This window comes from Microtus oregoni, unplaced genomic scaffold, assembly GCF_018167655.1.
Source record: "Microtus oregoni isolate MIOR12 unplaced genomic scaffold, Mior012 000003F_ref0000135, whole genome shotgun sequence".
NCBI classification, from domain to species: Eukaryota; Metazoa; Chordata; class Mammalia; order Rodentia; family Cricetidae; genus Microtus; species Microtus oregoni.
This window is the reverse complement of record NW_024543062.1, coordinates 19,602,727-19,625,758: the sequence shown is the minus strand read 5'-3', so window position 1 is coordinate 19,625,758 and position 23,032 is coordinate 19,602,727. Positions and strand designations below refer to the sequence as shown.

Genomic DNA, 23,032 nt, shown 5'->3' with positions numbered 1-23,032 from the left:
CCAGGGCATTTCTTTCAATGGTTTTGATTCTAGGGCTAAAGTGGTTTTTTTTGGCACTGGTTTTCAGGGTCAGGGTTAGGATTCTTTGGTTCTGGGTTCAGGTCTAAAGCATTTCTTTCACTGGCTTAGGTGACAGAGCCAGGGTGTGTTTCTTTCACTGGCTCAGGTCTGAGCCAGGGTCTATTTCTTTCACTGGCTCTGGTTTCAGAGCCAGAGTCGGTTTCTTTGGCTGGCCCCTTTCCCCTACAATATAATGTGCCTGCCAGCGCATAAACCTACAGAGACCAGCAGAGGACAGTGGGGATCTTGCTTTGTCCCAGTCCTTACTCCTTTACTGACTCTCTCCTTGGGCTCACCTTTATAATAGGCTGGCTAGCCATCTAGCTTTGGGATCCACTTGTTTCTGCTTCCCAGTGCTGGAGATCCAAGCACATATGCACACAGGAAGCTTTGACCTGGTGGTGGAGATCAAACTCTGGCTCTTCTGGTGAACTCCTACCCACAGAGCCCTCTACTAAACTGCTTAGGGTTGTTGAGTTGGTGTCTTTGTTTTATTTTTTTGCTTATTTGTACAGGATTTCTCTGTATAGCCCCTGTCTGTCCTGGAAGTACCTCTGCAGGCCAGACTGACCTCAAACTCACAGAGATCCGCCTGCCTCTGCCTCCTGAGTGCTGGGACTAAAGGTGTGTGTCACTGTTGTCTAGCTTCTTTTCCTCTTTGTGAGGCATGGTCTCATCAGATGGCCCTAGCTGACCTAGAACTTGCTATATAGCCCAGGCTATGACCCTAGCCGACCTAGAACTTGCTATATAGTCCAGGCTATGGCCCTAGCCGACCTAGAACTTGCTATATAGCCCAGGCTATGGCCCTAGCTGACCTAGAACTCGCTATATAGCCCAGGCTGTGGCCCTAGCTGACCTAGAACTCCCTATATAGCCCAGGCTATGGCCCTAGCTGACCTAGAACTTGCTATATAGCCCAGGCTATGGCCCTAGCTGACCTAGAACTTGCTATATAGCCCAGGCTATGGCCCTAGTCGACCTAGAACTTGCTATATAGCCCAGGCTGTGGCCCTAGCTGACCTAGAACTCCCTATATAGCCCAGGCTATGGCCCTAGCTGAACTAGAACTTGCTATATAGCCCAGGCTGTCCTTGAACTTATGTCAGTCCTCCTGCTTCCATCTCCTAAATGATGAGGCTGCAGCACCTAGCTCAGCTATTTTTTTTTAATATTTATTTATTATGTATACAATTTTCTGTGTGTGTGTATGCCTGAAGGCCAGAAGAGGGCACCAGACCTCTTTACAGATGGTTGTGAGCCACCATGTGGTTGCTGGGAATCGAACTCGGGTCCTTTGGAAGAGCAGGCAATGCTCTTAACCACTGAGCCATCTCTGCAGCCCTAGCTCAGCTATTTCATTTTATTGTGAGGCATAATTTTTTTTGCAGTTTTTGTGGTTTTATTTAAACACAAATAAAACATGCACGCAAGCAATCTACTCATTCTCTTCGCTGCGCAGCCTGGCGTTGGGACTGGTGACTCTGAGGGCCGCTGTGCCGCTCTTTCTGCAGTTGGGACTGGTGACTCTGAGGGCCGCTGTGCCGCTCTTTCTGCAATGGCCTTTCAGTTCTTGGAGGAAACATTGTGAGCGATCTCAACACAGTAAGACTTGTACACATCAGCAGCACCTCCAGCTCCTTGATGCTGTGGACCAGAAACTTCCGGAAGCCGCTAGGCAGCATCTGCTTGGTTTTCTTGTTCCTCCTGTGACCAATGCTGTACATTAGGATCTGGCCCTTGAATCTTCTCTGCACCCTGTTGTCAATACCTCTGGGTTTCTGCCAGTTTCACTTACTTTTGACATATCAGTCCAACTAGTGCCGGATGAACTTCTTGGCCATCTTTGTGATATCTTGGGCTTCACCAGAGGCCAGAGGGCAGCCACGATGCTGCAGAAGAGGTGGCAGCCACCTCACAGGTAGCACCGAGGAAAAAGCAAGGCATAATTTTTATCTTAGTATAAATTAACTTAAAATTCTCTATATAGCCCAGGATGGTTTTAAACTCACAATCCTCCTGCCTCACTCTCCCAAGTGCTGGATTATAGATATGACCACATCTGGCAAAGGTGCCTTTCCATTGACTTCAAACTTAATTCCTTTCATCTCAATATCTCAATGAGCTTTTTTTTTCCTACAGGTTTAAGTGTTTGAAGCTATTTATCTTTTTTTTTTTTTTGGTTTTTCGAGACAGGGTTTCTCTGTGGCTTTGGAGCCTGTCCTGGAACTAGCTCTGTAGACCAGGCTGGTCTCGAACTCACAGAGATCCACCTGCCTCTGCCTCCCGAGTGCTGGGATTAAAGGCGTGCGCCACCAACGCCCGGCTGAAGCTATTTATCTTTAATTGTGTTTGTGTGCACGTATGGATGTGTGTACACAAGGGCAGGTGTCATGGGAACCAGAAGGGCTGGCTCTCCTCTTGTGAGCTGCTTGACATGAGTGCTGGGAGCCACACTCCAGACCCCTGTGGGAGTGGAAGTTGTTTTAGCCACCAAGCCAGCTCCTGAGTCACTATCATCCTTGTTTTTGGATTTGTTTTGTTCTGCTTTTGCTATTTTTGAGACAACATCTCACTGTTTCTCAGGGCAGCCTCAAATCGCAGACATTAAACCTCTTCTGAGCAGTGGGCTGGACATCCAGAACCACGCCCACTTAGCATTTCCTTTCTGATAGTATAAGTGGGCTGAAGATGGCTCAGTGGTTAAGAGCATTGGCTGCTCTTCTAAAGAACCAAGTGTGGTTCCCAACACCCTCATGGTGGCTCACAACCATCGGTAACTCCAGTTTTAGGGAATCTGATGCCCTCTCCTGGCCCCCACTGGTGCTCACATAGGTGGCAAATGCAAACACCTGTATATAAAAACTGAATTTTAAAAAGATTTATGGGGGCGCTGGAGAGATGGCTCTGAGGTTAAGAGCATTGCCTGCTCTTCCAAAGGTCCTGAGTTTAATTCCCAGCAACCACATGGTGGCTCACAACCATCTGTAGTGAGATCTGGTGCCCTCTTCTGGAATGCAGACATATATGCAGGCAGAACACTGTATACATAATAAATAAATAAATCTTTAAAAATTAAATTAAAGCTGGGCGATGGTGGCGCACGCCTTTAATCCCAGCACTCGGGAGGCAGAGGCAGGCGGATCTCTGTGAGTTCGAGACCAGCCTGGTCTACAGAGCTAGTTCCAGGACAGGCTCCAAAGCCACAGAGAAACCCTGTCTCGAAAAAAACCAAAAAAAAAAAAAAAATTAAATTAATTTAAAAATTAAAGGCGTGCGCCACCATCGCCTGGCTCTTTCTTTATTCTCTGTGTAGCCCTGGCTGTCCTGGAACTTGCTCATACACCAAGCTGGCCTCAAACTCACAGAGATCCATCCACCTGCCTCTGCCTCCACAGTGCTGGGATTAAAGGCAAGTGCCACCACTGCCGGACAACCTTTTTTTTTTTTCTTTAAGAAAGAGATTTCGCCTTTAATCCCAGCGCTCGGGAGGCAGAGGCAGGCGGATCTCTGTGAGTTCGAGACCAGCCTGGTCTACAGAGCTACTTCCAGGACAGGCTCCAAAGCCACAGAGAAACCCTGTCAAGAAAAAAAAAAGAGAGAGATTTTTTATTTTTCAGTTATGAACGTGTAAGTGAGTGCAGGTGCCTGAGTAAGTTAGAAGAGTCTGAGACCCCTGCAGCTGGAGTTACAGGGAGTTGTGAGCTAACTAGGAGTGGTGCTGCATCTGAACCCTGGACCTCGGCAAGAGCAGTTAGTGACCTTAACCTCTATCCCCTGGAATTGTCATTGTAGGTTTGAATTTCTAAAGAACGTATTTTTGTGTATGCGAGCAACAAGTGTTCCACAGCACAGGGGCAGAGAGCAGAGGACACTTCATGAATTGTTTCCCTCTACGTGGATTCCACGTATCCACGTACAGAACCAAAAAGATACATAACGGAGTTAGCTGACCTTTAGTTATAATAGCCTAGCCTGGTCTTCCTGTAGATCCTGCAGCTGCTCCATTCTTGGAGCCATCTTGCTCTAATAGCATGGGGCTAGACTCTTATACATATACTATGTATAAGATCATGCCCTAAGCCAGGCGGTGGTGGTGCACGCCTTTAATCCCAGCACTCAGCGAGTAGAGGCAGGCGGATCTCTGAATTTGAGGTCAGTCTGGTCTACAGAGTGAGTTCTAGGATACCCAGGGTTACACAGAGAAACTCTGTCGGGGGGGGGGAGGGGGACAACAATAAAAGATCATGTGCTATGATAATACTTTTACTTCTTTTTCTTTTTTAAAAATATTTATTTATTATGTATACAATATTCTGTCTGTGTGTATGCCTGCAGGCCAGAAGAGGGCACCAGACCTCATTACAGATGGTTGTGAGCCACCATGTGGTTGCTGGGAATTGAACTCGTGACCTTTGGAAGAGCAGGCAATGCTCTTAACCACTGAGCCATCTCTCCAGCCCCCACTTCTTTTTCTTTAATGTGAGAATGTGCATGCTTATGCCACAGTCTTCCATTGATTTCAAAAAAATTATTTTTAACTCTGTGTGTATTTGTGTGGAGATAGGAAGAGTCTGCACACACTGATGCAGGTACCCCTAGAGGCTAGAAGAGGGCATCAGATCACCTGGAAGGTATGTTACAGGCTTCTGTGAACCCCTTGGCTTGGGTGCGGTTTCCACAGCCCCTCTTTTATTGAGGGACTGTGTGCATGGGTGCCACAGTGCTCACGCGGAGGTCAGAGGGTGTGACAAGCTTTCTCAAGTGCAGTCGGACTTTACTGTAGGACTGCCAGCTCCCCAACAACAATACAGAGACTTCAGTTTTTGTTTTGTTTTATTTTTTTTTTAAATATTTGTTTATTATGTATACAATATTCCATCTGTCTGTATGCCTGCAGGCCAGAAGAGGGCACCAGACCTCATTACAGATGGTTGTGGGCCACCATGTGGCTGCTGGGAATCGAACTCAGGACCTTTGGAAGAGCAGACAGTGCTCTTAACCACTGAGCCATCTCTCCAGCCCTTGTTTCGTTTTTCAAGACAGGATTTCTCTGTGTAACAGCTCTGGCTGGCCTTGAACTCACAGAGATCCGCCTGCCTCTGCCTCCCAAGTGCTGGGATTAAAGCCATGTGCCACCACCTCACAGTGAGACTTTTTATTAATAATGAAAGCTTGGCTATTATCTTAGGCTTGTCTCACTAGCTCTTATAACTCAAATTAACCTGCTTTAATTCATCTACATCTGCCACGTGACTTGGTGACTTCTACTCCGTGCCGTCTGCCTGAACTCTGCAGTCTCCTTGGCATCTCCTGCACCTTAGATTCCTTCTCTTCCTTTCTTTCCCTGGAAATCCCACCTATCATCTCCTTCCTTGCTATTGGCCGTTCACCTTTTTATTACACTAATTACAGAAACACACTTTGTTTGTTTTTTGAGACAGGGTTCTCTGTAGCTTTGGAGCCTGTTCTGGAACTAGCCCTTGTAGACCAGGCTGGCCTTGAACTCACAGATCTGGGATTAAAGGTGTGCACCACCAATGTCCGACCACAGCAACACATCTTCGCACAGTGTAAAAATATTATGCAATAGAGGACAACTTGTGGGAACTGGTTCTCTTCTTCTACCACGTGGGTCTCAGGGACTGAACTCAGGTCCTAAAGTCTGGCTCCAGCCGGGCGACAGTGGCGCACGCCTTTAATCCCAGCACTCGGGAGGCAGAGGCAGGCGGATCTCTGGGAGTTCGAGACCAGCCTGGTCTACAGAGCTAGTTCCAGGACAGGCTCCAAAGCCACAGAGAAACCCTGTCTCGAAAAAAAAATAAAATAAAGTCTGGCTCCAGACCCTCTCGTACTACTGCAGCGCCTCATCTTACTGGTCCGCCTACCTCAGGAATGGTTTGTCCCAACATCTTTACAGTGCTGCGTACTCCAGGCTAGCCCTCCTACCTCAGGAATGGTTTGTCCCACCCTCTTTGCAGTGCTGCGTACTCCAGGCTAGCCCTCCTCCCTCAGGAATGGTTTGTCCCACCATCTTTGCACTGCTGCATACTCCAGGCTAGCCCTCCTACCTCTGGAATGGTTTGTCCTGCCTGAGTGCTCCAGGCTAGCCCTCCTACCTCAGGAATGGTTTGTCCTGCCTGAGTGCTCCAGGCTAGCCCTCCTACCCCAGGAATGGTTTGTCCCGCCATCTTTGCACTGTTGCGTGCTCCAGGCTAGCTGGCACATGAGCTTCTCATCAATCCTCTCCCATCAGTGCCTTCCAGTCCGAGTGGGCTGGGATAACAAATTGGAGCCGCCACAGATTTTTATCCAGGCTTTGGTAACAGGACTCAAGTTGTCAATCTGCATGACGGGTGCCTTTACCAGCCAAGCCACTTTGTTGATCCTTAGTTTTTGGAGAAATATTATCATTAGCTTCAAACTTCATGTGCTGCGAGATCAAGAACAAGCATGATGGGGCTGGAGAGATGGCTCAGCAGTTAAGAGCACTGACTGCTCTTCCCGAGGACCCGGGTTCAAATCCCACATGGCTGCTCACAACTGTCTGAAAATCCAGTTCCAGGGGATCTGACACCTTCACACCAATGCACATAAAATAAAGTTAAATAAACCATAAAAAATTAAAAAAAAAAAGAACAAGCATGACCAGAATATCTACCTCTGTGGGGGACCAGTTCCCTCCATGTTCTTCATCTTTAAAATGACGTGTGTCTGTCTGCATGTGGGTCTGTGCACACACTGAGTGCAGATGCCCACGGAGGCGAGTCACCAGATCCCCGGCACTGGAGTCACAGACGCTTGTGCTCCCCTGATGTGAGTGCTGGGAATTGAACTCGGGTCCTCGGGAAAAGCAGAATGGTTCTTAACTGCTGAGTGGTCTCTCCAGCCCCTTCCCCTTCTTCCAAGGGCTTTCCATATCAGATGTTCGGCTTCGTCAAGGCTGTCCTGCCACTATGGCTGCCTTCTCACAGCTTTAGAAGCCAGAACTTTAGTCTAGGCGTTGGCAGGCTGGGCCTTTTATTGAAGCTTCTAAGGAGTGTGGCTTGTGGACATGCCACTCTGATCAACGCCACATTCAGATCCTTGATTACATCTGTGAAATCCTGTCTCTTCAAATAAGGTCACAGTGGCACAGACCAGAGACTCTTCATATGCTAAGGGCCTGGGTTCCTTCAATAGCAACAAACAAGAAATTGTGACTCCCAGCAGTGGTGGCAGGCACCTTTAATCCCAGCACTCAGGAGGCAGGAGCAGGCAGATCTCTGTGGGATCCAGCCAGGTCTATATGGTGAGTTCTAGGCCAGTTATATAGCATGTACTTACATAGTAGGACCCTGTCTTAAAGGAGAAAGTATGCAGAAACTAGATATATGCATTACCTAGTTATGGATATAAAATTGAACAGTGACTATATGAAACTCACTCCAGTCTTATTATCTAGGCACTTATGACAGTGTCTCTCTTTATAGAATGGTCTAGAATGTTTACCTCCTGAGATGTCTGGAGCTGGGTAGAAGAGGTGACTGGAGAGTGCAGAGTGCGAGAGAACAAGTGGACAGAGGCCACCCTGCTGTCTTCTGGTGACCTGGAACTAGCCACATCAGGCTGGCTCTCGACCCAGGTGAAGGAGGTGCATGCCACTAAACCCAAATGTTTGACATTTACTTACTGTGCAGATGAGAAGGGTACGTGTGGAGACCACAGGACAACTGTCCTAGGAGTCAGTTTCCAGAGATGAACTCAGACCCTTGGGTTTGGTGGCAAGCCCCTGAACCCAGTGAGCTGTTTCTACTCTTAAACGACAGAACTTGCTCCTTTTTTTTTTTTCCTGTGTGTAATACCTGCAGGCCAGATGGTTGTGGGCCACCATGTGGTTGCTGGGAATTGAACTCAGGACCTTTGGGAGAGCAGCCAATGCTCTTAACAGCCTGAGCTTGCTCCTTCTTAAAGCACGGAGATTAGAGAAACAAATGCTTACTGGGCTGCTGCTCTGACTCTGGGGCACACCTTAGCTCTTCCAGAACCTACGGCTGCATCCATCCCATAACGAATTGGCATGCTCTACTCTGGGGAAGACTGTTCCCTCACTCAGTGTTCCTTAGCGCCTGCACTCCTTTGGATAAGGTTGAGGCCTCATGAGCGTTCCCCTACAAGATAGACTTCTATACATCTTCTGGACTCCCTGCATCCAAAGCAGATGGATTTGCCTTTTTTTTTTTTTTAAATGAAAATTTCGGCCTTGAGCTAGAGATGGCTAAGTGACTCAAAGTACCTTCGGCTCTTTCAGAGGACCTGGGTTTAGGTCCCTGCACCCAGCTCACCAAGCTTGTAATCTGTAGTTCCAGATGCCCTCTCTGACCTCAGTGGGTACTGCACTTGAATGCACAGACACCCACATATATACCTAAATATAAATAGAAAATTGAGTATCTTTTGACTAAAGCAAACAGCCTAGAAAGGCCTTCCTATCGTTTGGAATCATTTCCAGCACAAGGCAGCCCTCTAGAGTAGTCTGTGGTGCCAACCTAGCACAGGGAAGAGGAAAGGGGACTAGAGAGAGAAAGGAGTAACCAGTGGTCCCCTTAAGAGGAAGGGCCTACTTCCAGGTCTCTAGAGCACTAGGCAGGGCATATCTTCAAAGGTGGCTGCAGACTGACGTTGCCTTCTCCTACTTATTTTTAATGAAATGTACGGTGTGCATCTGGGTGCACCATATAGAGTACAGGCTACTCAGAGGCCAGAGGCACTGTCAGTCCTGAAGCTGGACTTAAAGGCACTTGTGAGGGGCTGGAGAGATGGCTCAGAGGTTAAGAGCATTGCCTGCTCTTCCAAAGGTCCTGAGTTCAATTCCCAGCAACCACAAGGTGGCTTACAACCATCTGTAATGAGGTCTGGTGCCCTCTTCTGGCCTGCAGGCATACACACAGACAGAATATTGTTTTTTTTTTTTTTTTGGTTTTTCGAGACAGGGTTTCTCTGTGGCTTTGGAGCCTGTCCTGGAACTAGCTCTTGTAGACCAGGCTGGTCTCGAACTCACAGAGATCCGCCTGCCTCTGCCTCCCGAGTGCTGGGATTAAAGGCGTGCGCCACCACCGCCCGGCACAGACAGAATATTGTATACATAATAAATAAATAAATATTAAAAAAATATTTTTAAAAAAGGCACTTGTGAGTCACCAGATGTGGGTGCCGGGAACCCAACACAGAGCAGCCAGTACTCCTAGCTAGAGTGTCTCTCCATCCCAGCAATAATTTGCGAGTATTTCCTGACTTCCTATAACTATCCTATTGTGGGTTTCTCTGATGACTCACGGCACATACTTCAACCTTACCTGGAACCAAAGGTGACCAGGGAATGGATAGGGCATTTCTCTATCACATCAAGCCCTACCTTCTGAAGTTCCCTCAGAACTGTAGAAAGTGGAACGTCAGCATAGTCAGGGGGACAAGGGTTTGACCACAGGAGCCTGAAGAATAGCCTCTTTCCCGGGTGTTCTCACCAGCTTCTGACCAGTCTATCAAGAATAAGGGCTGGAGGCCGGGCGGTGGTGGCGCACGCCTTTAATCCCAGCACTCGGGAGGCAGAGGCAGGTGGATCTCTGTGAGTTCGAGACCAGCCTGGTCTACAAGAGCTAGTGCCAGGACAGGCTCCAAAGCCACAGAGAAACCCTGTCTCAAAAAACCAAAAAAAAAAAAAAAAAAAAAGAATAAGGGCTGGAGGACGACTCAATGGAAAAACGCTTGTGTGCAAGGCTGAGGGCCAGTATTTGAATTCCCAGGATCCACTCAAAAATGCTGTGTGGGCGGGAGCACCGGACAGAAATCTCAAGGTCCAAATCAGGAGCAGAAGGAGACGGAGCACGAGCAAGGAACTCAGGACCACGAGGGGTGCACCCACACACTAAGACAATGGGGATGTTCTATTGGGATCTCACCAAGGCCAGCTGGCCTAGGTCTGAAAAAACATGGGATAAATCCGGACTAGCTGAACATAGCGGACAATGAGGAATACTGAGAATTCAAGAACAATTGCAGTGGGTTTTTGATCCTACTGCACGTACTGGCTTTGTGGGAGCCTAGGCAGTTTGGATGCTCACCTTACGAGACCTGGATAGAGGTGGGCAGTCCTTGGGCTTCCCACAGGTCAGGGAACCCTGATTGCTCTTCGAGCAGATGAGGGAGGGGGAATTGATCGGGGGAGGGGGAGGGAAATGGGAAGCGGTTGTGGGGACGAGGCAGAAATCCTTAATAAATAAATAAATTAAAAAAAAAAAATGCTGTGTGGGTGAGACACTTTCCTGCAATCCTAGCACATGGGAGTAGAGGGGATCTCAGGGCCAGCTGGCTTCAGTGAGGGACTCTGCCTTCACACAGAGGTGGAGAACAATGGAGAAGACCGGTTGCCAACTTCTGACTTCCACAAACCTCTCACCATGTGCTCCCCCCCCCCCCACAGACACACCCAATCAAAAAAATAAATTCAATATTCAGGACTCATGGAAGACTCCCCTAGCCAGCCATCTTGGTTGATATTTAACACCACTCTATAACTTACTGGCCTTTTTGGGGCCAATGGTGGGCTGTCACTTCTCCTAACCTAGGGAGCACTCACCACCCCGAGTGGGCAGCTGTCAGAGGAGAATTGGACTCTAAAAATAAGTATTTTGCACATTTCTTTTAGCTTCTATCTCCATAAAGGCCTCCACAGATGGCTTCTTTACATCATGCTCTCAAATGACTAGCTGATAAATATTCATACTTATGGAAATCGTATTGTACACATTCCAACCTTCAGCAGAGAACATTTGTTTTATTTTGTCTCTCAGGGGTGGTGCCCTTTATTCAGGTTTGTCCTCTGTGAATGCACACCCTCAAGTGCTGGCACACACCACACACACACACACACACTCTCTCTCTTGCTTCTAGGCAGTGGCTCATAAGCAAGGGTGATCTTGTCCCTCAGAGGACATCTGGTCATGTCTGTAGATATTATGGGCAAACCACTGAGGCTGAAGAAGCGTGTCACACCTGAGATATGGCCGTGAGATGAGGCACGCTGTTGAACAACCCACAATCACCAGGTTGGCCACTATCACCAAGAATGATTAGAATCAGTAACAGTACTACTTAGACCAGGGCACCCCAAGTGAGGCAGAAAATCCATGTGGGGAACACAATACTAAAAGAGGTTAGGTCAAAGTAAACAAGTTGGCGCAAACACAAAAATGGAGAAAGCTCAATATGAAGATTAGGCTAGTTATTTTAATAAAAGTTCAGGGGCTGGAGAGATGGCTCAGAGGTTAAGAGCACTGCCTGCTCTTCCAAAGGTGCTGAGTTCAATTCCCAGCAACCACATGGTGGCTCACAACCATCTGTAATGAGGTCTGGTGCCCTCTTCTGGCCTGTAGGCATACACACAAACAGAATATTGTATATATAATAAGTAAATAAATAAATATCTTAAAAAAAAAGTTCAAGTAATTATCATTCTTATCTTTTTAGTGGTACTAGGGGCTGAGCCAAAGGCTTCAAATATGCTAAGCTGCACTCAACCACTGAGATACTCAGCATTTTTTTCTTTCTTTTTTAAAGACAGGGATTGTTTTTATGTAGTCTAGGCTAGCTTTGAATTCGCTATGTAACCCATGCTAAATTCCAATTGGAGAGCTTCCTGGTTTGACCTCTCAAATGCTGGAAATCACTTGTGTGCAATTGCTACTATTTTTCTTCAAAAGAAGTTCAAGGTCAATTTTATTAAAATTTGAAGGAAACCCCCCCAAGTAGGCAAGCTGTCAATACACACGATGTACACAGAAAGCCATGTCATTTAGCCAAACAGTGAGCAGGGGAAGCTTCTGCAAAACAGTGACGCTCAAAGTATTGGGCGAAAGAAACATGCTTATAAAACAGAGAGAGAGGAACAGTTTGCTTTCCTAAGCACAGCAAGAAGCTCTGCAAGCAACTGGACTGGGAGGCGAGAATCCAGGGACAATTATTCCTCCTCCTTTTTGGCATGGATTAAGGTATCAAATTGATTAGCTACATTAAAAAAAAAACTTAGCCAGGCAGTGGTGGTGCACACCTTTAATCTCAGCACTTGGGAGGCAGAGGCAGGCGGATCTCTGTGAGTTCAAGGCCAACCTGGTCTACAGTGTGAGTTCCAGGACAGGCTCCAAAGCTACAAAGAAACCTAAAGAATTTTTTTTTCCTTTTTGGTTTTGACACGGGGTTTCTCTGTGAAACAGTCCTGGCTGTTCCGAAACTCACTTTGTAGACCAAATTGCCTTGAACTCATAAAGATAGATCCACCTGCCTCTGCCTGTAGCAAGCTGCGTGGTGTCACACCTGATGGAGATGTATAATCAACTCCTGAGATGGCTAAGGCCTGACCTATGCTATGATCACGCAATGATTATCAGCTGCCTGCATATGCGTGAACCTATGGGCAGTGCCCACCTGGCAGTTTGGGGTTGGCAGCCCATGCCTACTTAAGGGCTGGGAGAGGTTTGAGGTTTGCCCGGAGAGAGAGGGAAAGAGAGAGAGAGAAGGAGAAAGATTACTGTGAATAAAGTCCTGAATAAAACTGCAGTGAGAAGAGCTCCGGGTGTTGCGTCATCCTTGCGGGTCGAGGGTGGCCATGACATCTGCCTCTTGAGGGCTGGGAAAAAAGGCATGTGCCACCACTGCCTGGGTTTAAAAAAAACTTATTGTATGAAGGATGTGGATGAAGCAGGCTCTCTTCACTGTTACAGAGCTCAGAATTGAACTCAGGCTGTCAAGACTGGCAGTCACTTTATCTGCTGCCCATCTCACTGTCCCCACTTTTTAACTTTTCTTAAAAGTCCCCCAACCCCGGGCTGGAGAGATGGCTGAGGTTAAGAGAGCACTGGCTGCTCTTCCAGAGGTTCTGAGTTCAATTTCTAGCAACCACATGGTGGCTCACAACCATCTATGAGATCTGGTGCGCAGGCAGGCATAGATATAATAAATTAATAAATTGTTTTTTCAAAGATTTATTTTATGGTGGCTCACGACTTTAATCCCAGCACTCGGGAAGCAGAGGCAGGTGGATCGGTGAGTTCGATGCCAGCCTGGTCTACTGAGCAATTTCCATGACAGGCTACGCAGCAAAAAACAAAAAAAAAAACAAAAAACAACAACAACAAAAAAAAACCCAAAAGATAAAAAAAACTTTACTACTTGTGTTTTGCTTGCAAGTGTGTAAGTGTGCCAGTACACGCTTGGTGACTCAGGTCAGGGGAGAGTATTGGGTCCCCTGGAACAGAAGTGGCTGTGAGCTGCCATGTGGGTGGCTTGGAAGCAAACTCAAGTTCTTCGCGAGAGCGACCAGTGTTCTTGGCCTCAATCAATCTCTCCAGCATCACATTTTAAACTGTTTAAAAATTCATTATCATTTGTTTTGTGTGCACATGAGGATGATTTTCTGGGGACTCAGTGGCATGCACCTTTACCTGATAGGCCATCCTTGGCTTTACTAAGAACGGACAGTCTCATTAGTAGCCCTTGGTGGCATGAAACTAGCTAAGTAGACCAGGCTGGCCTGAAACTCACTGAGATTCACCTTCTTCTGTGGAATTAAAGGTATGGGCAACATCAGAATTTTTGTCTTCAAACTCACATTAAAGTTTTGAGTAAAAAATTTAATATTCCTTTTGCCATGTTCAATTAATGCTGTGACATGGATGTGCCAGATTAAATTCCCCCTAAACACATCACAACATGTAGAAATTTTAAATTCTCACACATTTCAAGTTACACATACAGCCCAAGCTGCCCTCTAATTCAGCCTTCCCTCTGGAGTACTGCGATTACAGCCAGCCTATACCACTGCACCCAGATTGTGTGCACACACACCCCCCCTTTCTGAAAAGCCATGCTCTAAAACATTGGCTTCAGAGGACAGGGTTATACTATTTGGCTCAGGCTGGCCTTGAAACCTCAGCAATTCTCCTAAACCTTTTGAGTGCTGGGGATATAGGCTTTTGCCTATAATCTACCTAGACTCTAAAACCCTGCCTGTGAGGTGGCTGGAGGGAGCGAGAGAGGGAGGGAGGAAAGGAGGAGGAAAGAGAAAAGAGAGGGAGGGAGGACAACCCAGAGCCAATGCTTCCTGCTCTTCTAGTGAACTGGCACCAACACCAGCTCCCTGGGCTCTGACACCCTTTTCTAGCCTATGGGTACTTGTATGGATGCATGTATACACTCAAACGAGTAAAAAAATATATATCCTTATGAAAATTGGTGTTTTGCCTGCATGCAAGTCTGCCTGAGGGCATCAGATACCCTGGCACTAGAGTTACAGACAGCTCTGAGCTGCTATGTGGGTCCTAGGAATTGAACCCGAGGAGCAGCCAGTGCTCTTAACCACCAAGTCATCTCTCCAACCCCCAGAATAAATCTTTTATTTAAAAGATTTAATTATTATAAAGTGTTCTGGCTGTTTCCTTGCACGTCAGAATAAGGCACCAGATCTCACTAGGGATGGCTGTCGGTCACTATGTGGTTGGTGGGAACTGAACTCAGCACCTCTGTAAGAGTAGTCAGTGCTCTTAACTGCTGAGCCATCTCTTAACTCCTAGAATAAATCTTAAAAAATAATAATAAAAAAAATCTACCCTTGGCTCCAAGTTTCTTCTCCCTTCCACTCTTGGCAGAGGGGATGAATGGCAGGATTCAACATTTGACTTAAGTAAGCATTGAAACTTGTAGGTCTCTGACCTCTGTGCCCGCCTCATCTGTAAGCTGAGGGCAAGGAACTTGAACTTGTTATGAGGACTTTAAAATGCTGAGATGGGTAACACACAGACACACAGAGCACAAGTGACTCACTGGCACACGAAACCACTCTCACTCCCAATTCTCTACCTAGGTGAGACTCCTGCGCCAGTGCACATTCATGTGCATGGTCCCCAGTCCCTTCTGTCCTATGTACTAGCATCCCATTCTGCTCTCCCATGGTAGCTCACTGGTCTCTTTCCAGGACCCTCAGTGCGTATTCCTGAGGTCTTCCTGTGGACACTGTGCCTTTGCAGCCAGTGTCACAGCCCGGGCTTACCGAATCAACCTCATTAATTAATTCCTACAAGGTCTTGTTGCAAACTGCCCCTACCCCTGAGCTATCCCAAACTGGGAACAGCAGAGTCCCCAATTGTTTAAACATTTTCTATGTAACTATTTCAGGCACCAATTTCATAAAAATTAGACTCTGAAGAGAATTTCATCTCTTATGAACAGAGAAAGCTCACCTAAAAACTACAGTTCTGACCAAGTAGACAACCTAAAGAGCACTGAGCACTGGCTCCAGCTCCACAGACAGTGTTTCACTATCCACATTCCCTGCTTAGATTCAGACTGACGACTCTGGGGTGCAGTCTAACCACTGAGCACTGAAGCCCCAACCTCTTGTGGCTGCTGTCTGCCTGTGCCTTTGCAGCCAGTGTCACAGCCAGGCCTTACCGATTCAACCAATAATAGCACACAGACAAGTCAATACCCACCTTATAGTGCCCTCCATGATTTAGCCTCTGTGGTTACAGGCCTTTTTGCACACGCTAGGCTAGTATTTTATCACCTGACCTTTTCAAAGTGCCAACATAAAAACTCTTGTCAAGGGAGCCGCCGATTACCGTCCAGCCATGGCCAAGTCTAAGAACCACACCACACACAACAAGTCCCGGAAATGGCACAGAAACGACATCAAGAAACCCCGGTCACAGATACGAATCTCTCAAGGGGGTTGACCCCAAGTTCCTGAGGAACATGCGCTTTGCCAATAAGCACAACAAGAAAGGCCTGAAGAAGATGCAAATAATGCAAAGGCCATGAGTGCACGTGCGGAGGCCATCAAGGCCCTGGTGATGCCCCAGGTGGTGAAGCCCAAGGTGCCAAAGGGCCCCACCCGCAAACTCACCCGTCTGGCTTTAATTGCTCACCCCAAGCTTGGGAAGCGGATTAGAAGCTACATGGCCAGGGGTCGTAGGCTCCAAAAAACAAAGCCCAAGGTTCAAGCCAAGGCAGAGGCCTCAGCTGCAGCTCAGGCTCCTAAAGGTGCCCAGGCCCCTGTGAAGGCCCCATAAAAAAGGTTGCAGTCTGCCAGTGTGAAGACAGATGGACTGGTGTGAACATCTACACAGTATTTGCAGATGTTCAGGACCTTATGCTGTTTTTACAAATAAACTTGAGGCAAGTTCTGTTAAAAAAAAACGGGGGGGGGGGGAGGGGGGCTGGAGAGATGGCTCAGAGGTTAAGAGCATTGCCTGCTCTTCCAAAGGTCCTGAGTTCAATTCCCAGCAACCACATGGTGGCTCACAACCATCTGTAAAGAGGTCTGGCGCCCTCTTCTGGCCTTCAGGCATACACACAGACAGAATATTGTATACATAATAAATAAATATTAAAAAAAAAAACTCTTGTCAAGGGACAACAGACAATGAGGTGAGTAAGGTTAATGACACAGTGCAACAGGTACCCCGAAACCACACAACACCAGAAAGAAAAGCATATTTAATTGTTTAATTTTATTTAAGAATTTTACAAAAACAGAAAACAAAATCCAAACAAAAATGAAAACCAAAACCACAACCAAAACCTAAATACAGAGTTCTTTCAGTGTGAAGATTGAGTGTTTCTAGTCAGGGTGAATGAACCCTGATCAGCGAAGCCGATACACTTGTATTGCATGAGACTGAATTTGAAAGTTACATATAAAAATGACAGCAGCACTCGGTGTGGACACACGGGAACAGGTTTCCAGGAGAGGCTGAAGGCAGCAGTGTGGCATCATGGGAACAGCATTTAGCCTTCATTCAGATGGACACTCCTGTGCAGAGCAGCAATACAAGAGAGAATTTGAGGACAACAGAAGGCACCCAACAGTTTACATCCTTCTCTGTTTCAGGTCTTTGGACTCCTTCAGATGTTCCCAGACGCACCGTGTCAGATGAGGAAGACCAGCGCCTACATATAAAATACCCTTTGCGTAAGGAGGTAGAAGCTGGCACAAGTTTTATTGCAGACACAGCACACCTCTCCCACCCCGCATGGTTGATGATAGAAGTGGTTATTGAGAAGCAGTAATAGTAGTTTGCAAATTCAGTAAAAACTATGAACAGGGTTGATTTTTTTTTAGAGTGGTGAAGCTGCACTGTGCTATGTTAAAAAAAGAAAATGGGCTCCCTCATCTCATCAAGTAAGCCAGAAGCGGCTCAGGTTTCTTTACCCTCCTGAGCGCCAGTCACTGCCTTGGCAGCAAGGTCCTCCGTATGCATCTGTCTGCACAGGTTTACACGGTGCTTGGGGTGGGGTCTGGGATAGAGGGCCAGAAGCAGAAAGGCCAGATTAGCTCTCCCCAAGGGATTTCCATGCTGTTCCTCAGTCAAGGCGGCCTGAAGTGCAAAAAAAACCCAAAAGGCAGCCGCCATCTCTTCTTTCTCCACACTGTGTATCTCACAGCTAACTGTTTGCTGTACAGCTTCTAACTATACCCTGCTATATCCCTTGCACATGGCTGGCTGCTGCTGTAGGACACAGGTCAACTATGTCTCAGGCACCAAAGAAAGGGAAATAGGGTAAGGGGGTAATTCCTGCTGGAGCACTTTGACATTTGACAGATCTTCAATCACGACAACTAAGTTCCAAAGACTCAGCCAAATGTAGGCAATTTTCAAAGTGTCATCAAGTCTACCAAGCTGAATATTCACTGAAATCTTTCCTGAGAAATTACAGAGGACATTTTTTGAGGGTACAAAGGTCTGTAAATAAAACCACTCCTGCCCCCTAGGTGAAGGTCAGCACCATCTCCAGGACCCCACTGCACCTTCAGTACCAGCGCCAACCCCACAAAGTTCAGCTCCTCTGCTTACAGCTTTTCCTGGCAGGGGTGAGACTCTAACACAGACCTGTCATATATGCTGAAGGCTGTTGTAGAAGGGATTACAACTGTTTTCTGAGGTCATCTGTCATGTACTAAGCTCATCTGACCGCTAGAAACATTTGTGACCAGTTATATAAAAATCAGATTACTGGTGTTTGCCATAAAGTCATCTGCTTGTCACAGAAATCCAACTTCTTATACATAGGAAGCCTGTAGCCAGGCCACAAACCACTGGAGCAGGCCTCAATAAAGGCAGGAGTCAGACAAGCTGCTAAGGAGCTGAAGAGTGGTCTAGAGAAGCAATGGTTTTGCTTTCTTTCTTAAATAGGAAAGGAGCAGGCTCACTACAGCTTCTAGAGAACAAAAAGCACAACCAGTCACACAGTGACAAGATCAAGAGTGGCACTTAGGTACAGCCCAAGACAGCACAGCCAGATGTGTGGGCAAAGCTGAACCCTAAAAACAACCACTAACTCAGCTGAGCTTTCCACAGTTTCCTACATTGGAAAAAAAAAGCACTAAGATGCCCCATATGGGGGTCCAGAAAAGAATAAATAGGAGGGGAAAAAAGAGGGGGTGCAAGAACGAGTGAATGGGGCCCCGATTTACAAGATTTACACTTGAAATGTAGAAGAACTCCGCTTCTCTATACACTCATATGTACATATATAAGTACAGCATACAACAGAGGGTGGGCACTCAGAAAAACTGCCACCTAGTCAAGCTGCATCTCCATGTTTCTCTTACTTACAGGACCCATTTGCCTTAGATGGCTAGTCTTGTGAGAGATTTTCTTGCAAATGGTTTTTGTCTTAGCCGCTGCAGCCATGACAGGGAAGATGTGTGCCAAAGCACCTATGTGGTATGTGTATGTGTATGCTGTTCACCAGAGTACACACACATAGGAAGGACGCTAACACCATCACAGCTTCTTTTGCCATGAGTATGCCTCCACACATTCACTGTGTGGCTTATGAGCAGCTTTTCTGGGACACTATTCCTAGGGAGTGCCAGAGCCCATAAAGATCCCTTTATAAAACCAGGATTCCTGGACAAAGTCTCACGGGACAAGAATGTTCTACCTGCTTTCAGAAGTGAGCCACAGGGGCCCTGTGCTAATATGGGAAGTGGAGGACAGTTCCATGGTGTGTCCTTGTTCCCCTTCTCTGGTTTCTCAGAAGTTATTCTAATAACATGGTATGGAGATTAGCAAATAAATGTCCCAGAGACATAGCCAAAACTGTGGCTCTAAAATACTTAGCTCCTCCGGAGTTTGGTAATCTACAACTTTTCTCTCCATAGACAAAGCAAATTACAAGGTTTATTGTTGCAACTCAAAAAGGTTTAAGTGCTGAGTAAGAATAAATACATGTATGTACACACTACAGCTACTACAGTGCTTTGGATACAAGTCTTTGCTAATCTATACACACAGGAAAAAGCAGACACTGAAAGCAGGTCTGCACTTTAGTAGCAAAAAGGGAGAACTGCTCAACCTGCTTAGCTTCTGATAACTGTGTTCATATATAAACACTTTAATACTTCTCTGACTCTACACCTACAGCTCTCTGACTTGACCACAAAGAGGGCAAGCTTGTGGCACAGAGGTTGCTAGGGGAAGGAGCCATGACCTCTCTAGCAAGAATACCTGAGCAGCATGGAACCTGGGAGTGATTTTCAGCATGATGGGGAGTGTAAACTCTGAAAACACTGGTGGTCAACGATAGGATCTGCTGCTCAGAGCTCTATTGCTTAAGTGGGAGAAAAGGCATCACAGAGGCCCCTGGACACAGACGTGGTATTCAGACCCTGTGGGAGACTGGACCCACTTTATATGACAGTGGCTGAAAAGACTTGAATTTTGACACAAGAAACCCTTGAATGCTGGAGCTTTCCTGGTGACTGAAACAGACGTAATGATTTTGTAGGGGCATGGTGCAGACAGCACATGCTTGCTCCCTTCCAGAGGGGTTGGGCACCAACCCCAGGTGTCACAAACACTGCAGTGGGCAGAGGTGACTCCGCTTCCGCTCTCCCACACCACTTGCCTTTTCAGTGCTTTGAAAGGGCCCTTAGATACCTAGTATTTGTGGGTCTTTTCTTACTAAACAACAACAATGATGAACAGAACACAGACCCCTTAACAAGACTTGGCTGCTTCAAGAGCACGTCACAGTGACATCACTGGGTGAGGTGTTCACTAACCATATGCTAGAGAAATCCGGTAGGTGCCGCTCTGAAAGCACCAGAAAAGTCAGGACCCACCAAACAGCCACCTGCACGTGCGAGGGGCTGCCATCAACAGCCTACAACACAGCATCTTTCCCATCCTCTACAATTTGGTCACACGGAAAAAGTGAATTAAGTTACGAAGTCCTTCTTTGGCTTTTATCTTAATATGCCAAAGGAAGCAGAATGGTTCACTAGTTCAGAAACAAGAGCTAAGAGTCTGTGAAAGGGACACAATTCTACTCTGGGTGGCCAGCTGAATCTAGGCCACAAAGGGATACTGCTTGATGCTCATGAGATCACTGCCTGAGATACATGGAATGAGGATAAAAGTTGCATCCACTGGGCAAAATATGCCCAAGAACAGAAACCAGTCTCCATTTGTTCTTTGAGGCACTAAGAATAAATAAATCTGAAACAATGTCACGGTATACTTAACCAAAGAAACTGGAGAGAATGAGAGCCCCAAGCGCTCCATCAGATTTCTGTCACTACACACACCTCACCCAATTTTTTGAGAAGTTTAAAAAGTTACAAAGAGAACAATTCAACTTGAAAAACATTCAAAAGTACCATCATTTACCGTCCTAAAGATCACTTCAGATTTCAGGAAGGGGCTTCAGTCAGACTCTAAGGCTACCTTGGAAGGCTAAGGCCACACCGAGTTCTACAGAGCCCTGCTATCTATGCCTGGAGTCCCCAGTGAGGGCCTAAACAAGAGTCCACTTCATTAGTACAATAACTTTTTTATTCAACATCTACAAGATTTTGATATCTTGTAGTTTTTAACCAGATTTATACAATCTCAACTTTTCAATAGTGCAACCTGTGCAAGCAAAAAAAGGGTAGAAAAAAATGGGGGAAGGGGAGGCTGGGAAAATAAAAACAAAAAGACCAACTGTCCCCTCACTGTTTTTTATAAACATCTATTATAGGCGAAACAAACTTACCCATGTTGTAGATAAGTGTCTATTCACATTTGTACATTACCATTTTTAACAGCTGGAGATAATCTCTACAATGTCTTACAGCACATTAAACAATATTCAAGTTACTGGGTAACAACAACAACAACATACAGCAGAAGCCAAGTGTTTTCTCACTGTCTAGTTTACAACTCAAGTACGGTTTCCGGTTTGAATGACCAAGCAGATTCAGATAATGAAGTAAAAAAGATGTGTGCAGGATGGAAGCCAATCATACTCCTTCCTAAAACGATGTTTAAGTTAAGGAAAACATAACTTACGAAAAGGCTCATAGCCATTTTGCAGCACAAATTAGGAATACTATTAATACATTAAAATAAAATTTTAAAGAGTTTTATCACAAAAAAAGGTATGTACTTACTACTTTGACAAGAAACCTGGGACAGGGAGGAGTGGGCAGGACTGAGGGTTAGAAGCAACACCCAGGTAAACACTAGAAATGCAATACCCAATGCTGTACATCTTCAACGCTTCTCTCCATGTGACTTCTGTGGTAATCGTGATTACACATGCTTTCAAAGACATGCACTGTCAACAAAAGCTACAAAAGAACCTGAATGCATGGCACGTAACCCTTCACTTCATGCTGTAGGAAACATTGTTTAAGTTGGAAAAGAAACCAATATATATATTCTGTATTTAGAGACTTGGAACACATGCATCTGGGGAACTTCCACAGTAATGACAAGGATATACTGTGTTAACCCTGAGCACTGTAGAAAGGAAGAGTAAAGCCAGTTTGGGAAGTTCCAAGCATTTTCAACCAAATGTGGTCTTGTAGCATTAACTCAGACTGACACATACGCACACGCGTGCACGCACGCATACATACATACACACACACATCCACTCTGCTCATCCAAAGTAAAAGCGCACAGGCAGCCCCAAGGAAGCAAGAGGAAAGACACATGTACCCTCCACTCTGCTTGCTGTCAGCGTTGCTGCCTATTCCAGGTTTGTCCTTAACCCGCCCCACCCCAAATTAACTAGAGAGCACAACTGAAAAAAAAAGAATTCTTTGGAAACTGTCCCTGATTTTTATGCAAGTGGTATGCTCTCACAGCATTCAACACCATGTGGAAGCTGCTGTTCTTTACGAGTTGCTCAAGTTGGTGATGCTCTGTGGGTGATGCTGCTGCCACAGCTGTTTTTGTTGGACCGCCAGCTGCTGAGACTGGTCTGAAGTTGACAGGAGATTTACAAGAGGAGACACACAATTTGCTGGAATGATCAAACCTGTAATTAGCAAGAAGAATCTATGAAGTAGAGTCCAGCAGAAACCACTGTATAGTACACCTGAACAGAGGCCTGCAAACCAGCCTCCCCCAGAAACCACATAGGCCAAACACTGGAATCAAGGTGTTCCCAAGAGACCCCCAGATGTGCACATATGTGCACACTGGACTCAAGCTGTTTCCTAAGAGGCTCCCAGATGCACACATGCAAGCAGGCACGCTCCCAGTGTAACACCATCTCCTGATGAAGTATGCAGCACATCACTTTCCCATCTACCACTGCACAGCTTCATCAGCCCTATAAACACCATCCTTCTTCCACTCAGTAAGGTGCAAAATGACTCAAAGACAAAGGGTGAAAGTGTACATCCTAATCAGCGAGAAAGGTAGAGATGGACACAGAACAGTACAAGGGAAAGTGGAGGCACATGTACTAGCTAAGGGAATCCCAGTTCTACTCTGTGGGAAATTGAATTCAATGTAGCAGCTAAGTGTGCTTTTTCTTTTTTAAAAAACAAGCAACTGGAAACTCATTTATGTGAAACTTACAACCACAACTACCTGAGTGGAAAAAAGTTCACTAACTGGGAAGTAGTCTTCCCACTACACAGAGAGGTGGTCAGTAG

The 23,032-nt window shown here is 46.2% G+C and overlaps 1 protein-coding gene and 1 pseudogene across 6 annotated transcripts in view; both read right to left on the bottom strand.

The window, feature by feature from the left end:
- Positions 1–1,498: 1,498 nt before the first annotated feature.
- Positions 1,499–17,504, bottom strand: LOC121445923 (annotated as a pseudogene).
- The window catches only part of Sbno1 (strawberry notch homolog 1), a 58,789-nt gene continuing 52,343 nt past the window's right edge, over positions 16,587–23,032 (bottom strand). For 5 of the 6 annotated variants that reach the window (XM_041646935.1, XM_041646925.1, XM_041646945.1 and 2 more), the window contains one exon: positions 16,587–22,407. In XM_041646935.1, the coding sequence (XP_041502869.1) occupies positions 22,265–22,407 (143 nt within the window). In that variant the 3' untranslated portion in view covers positions 16,587–22,264. The remainder of the gene's footprint in view (positions 22,408–23,032) is intronic. The other variant, XM_041646940.1, reaches the window with a different exon arrangement.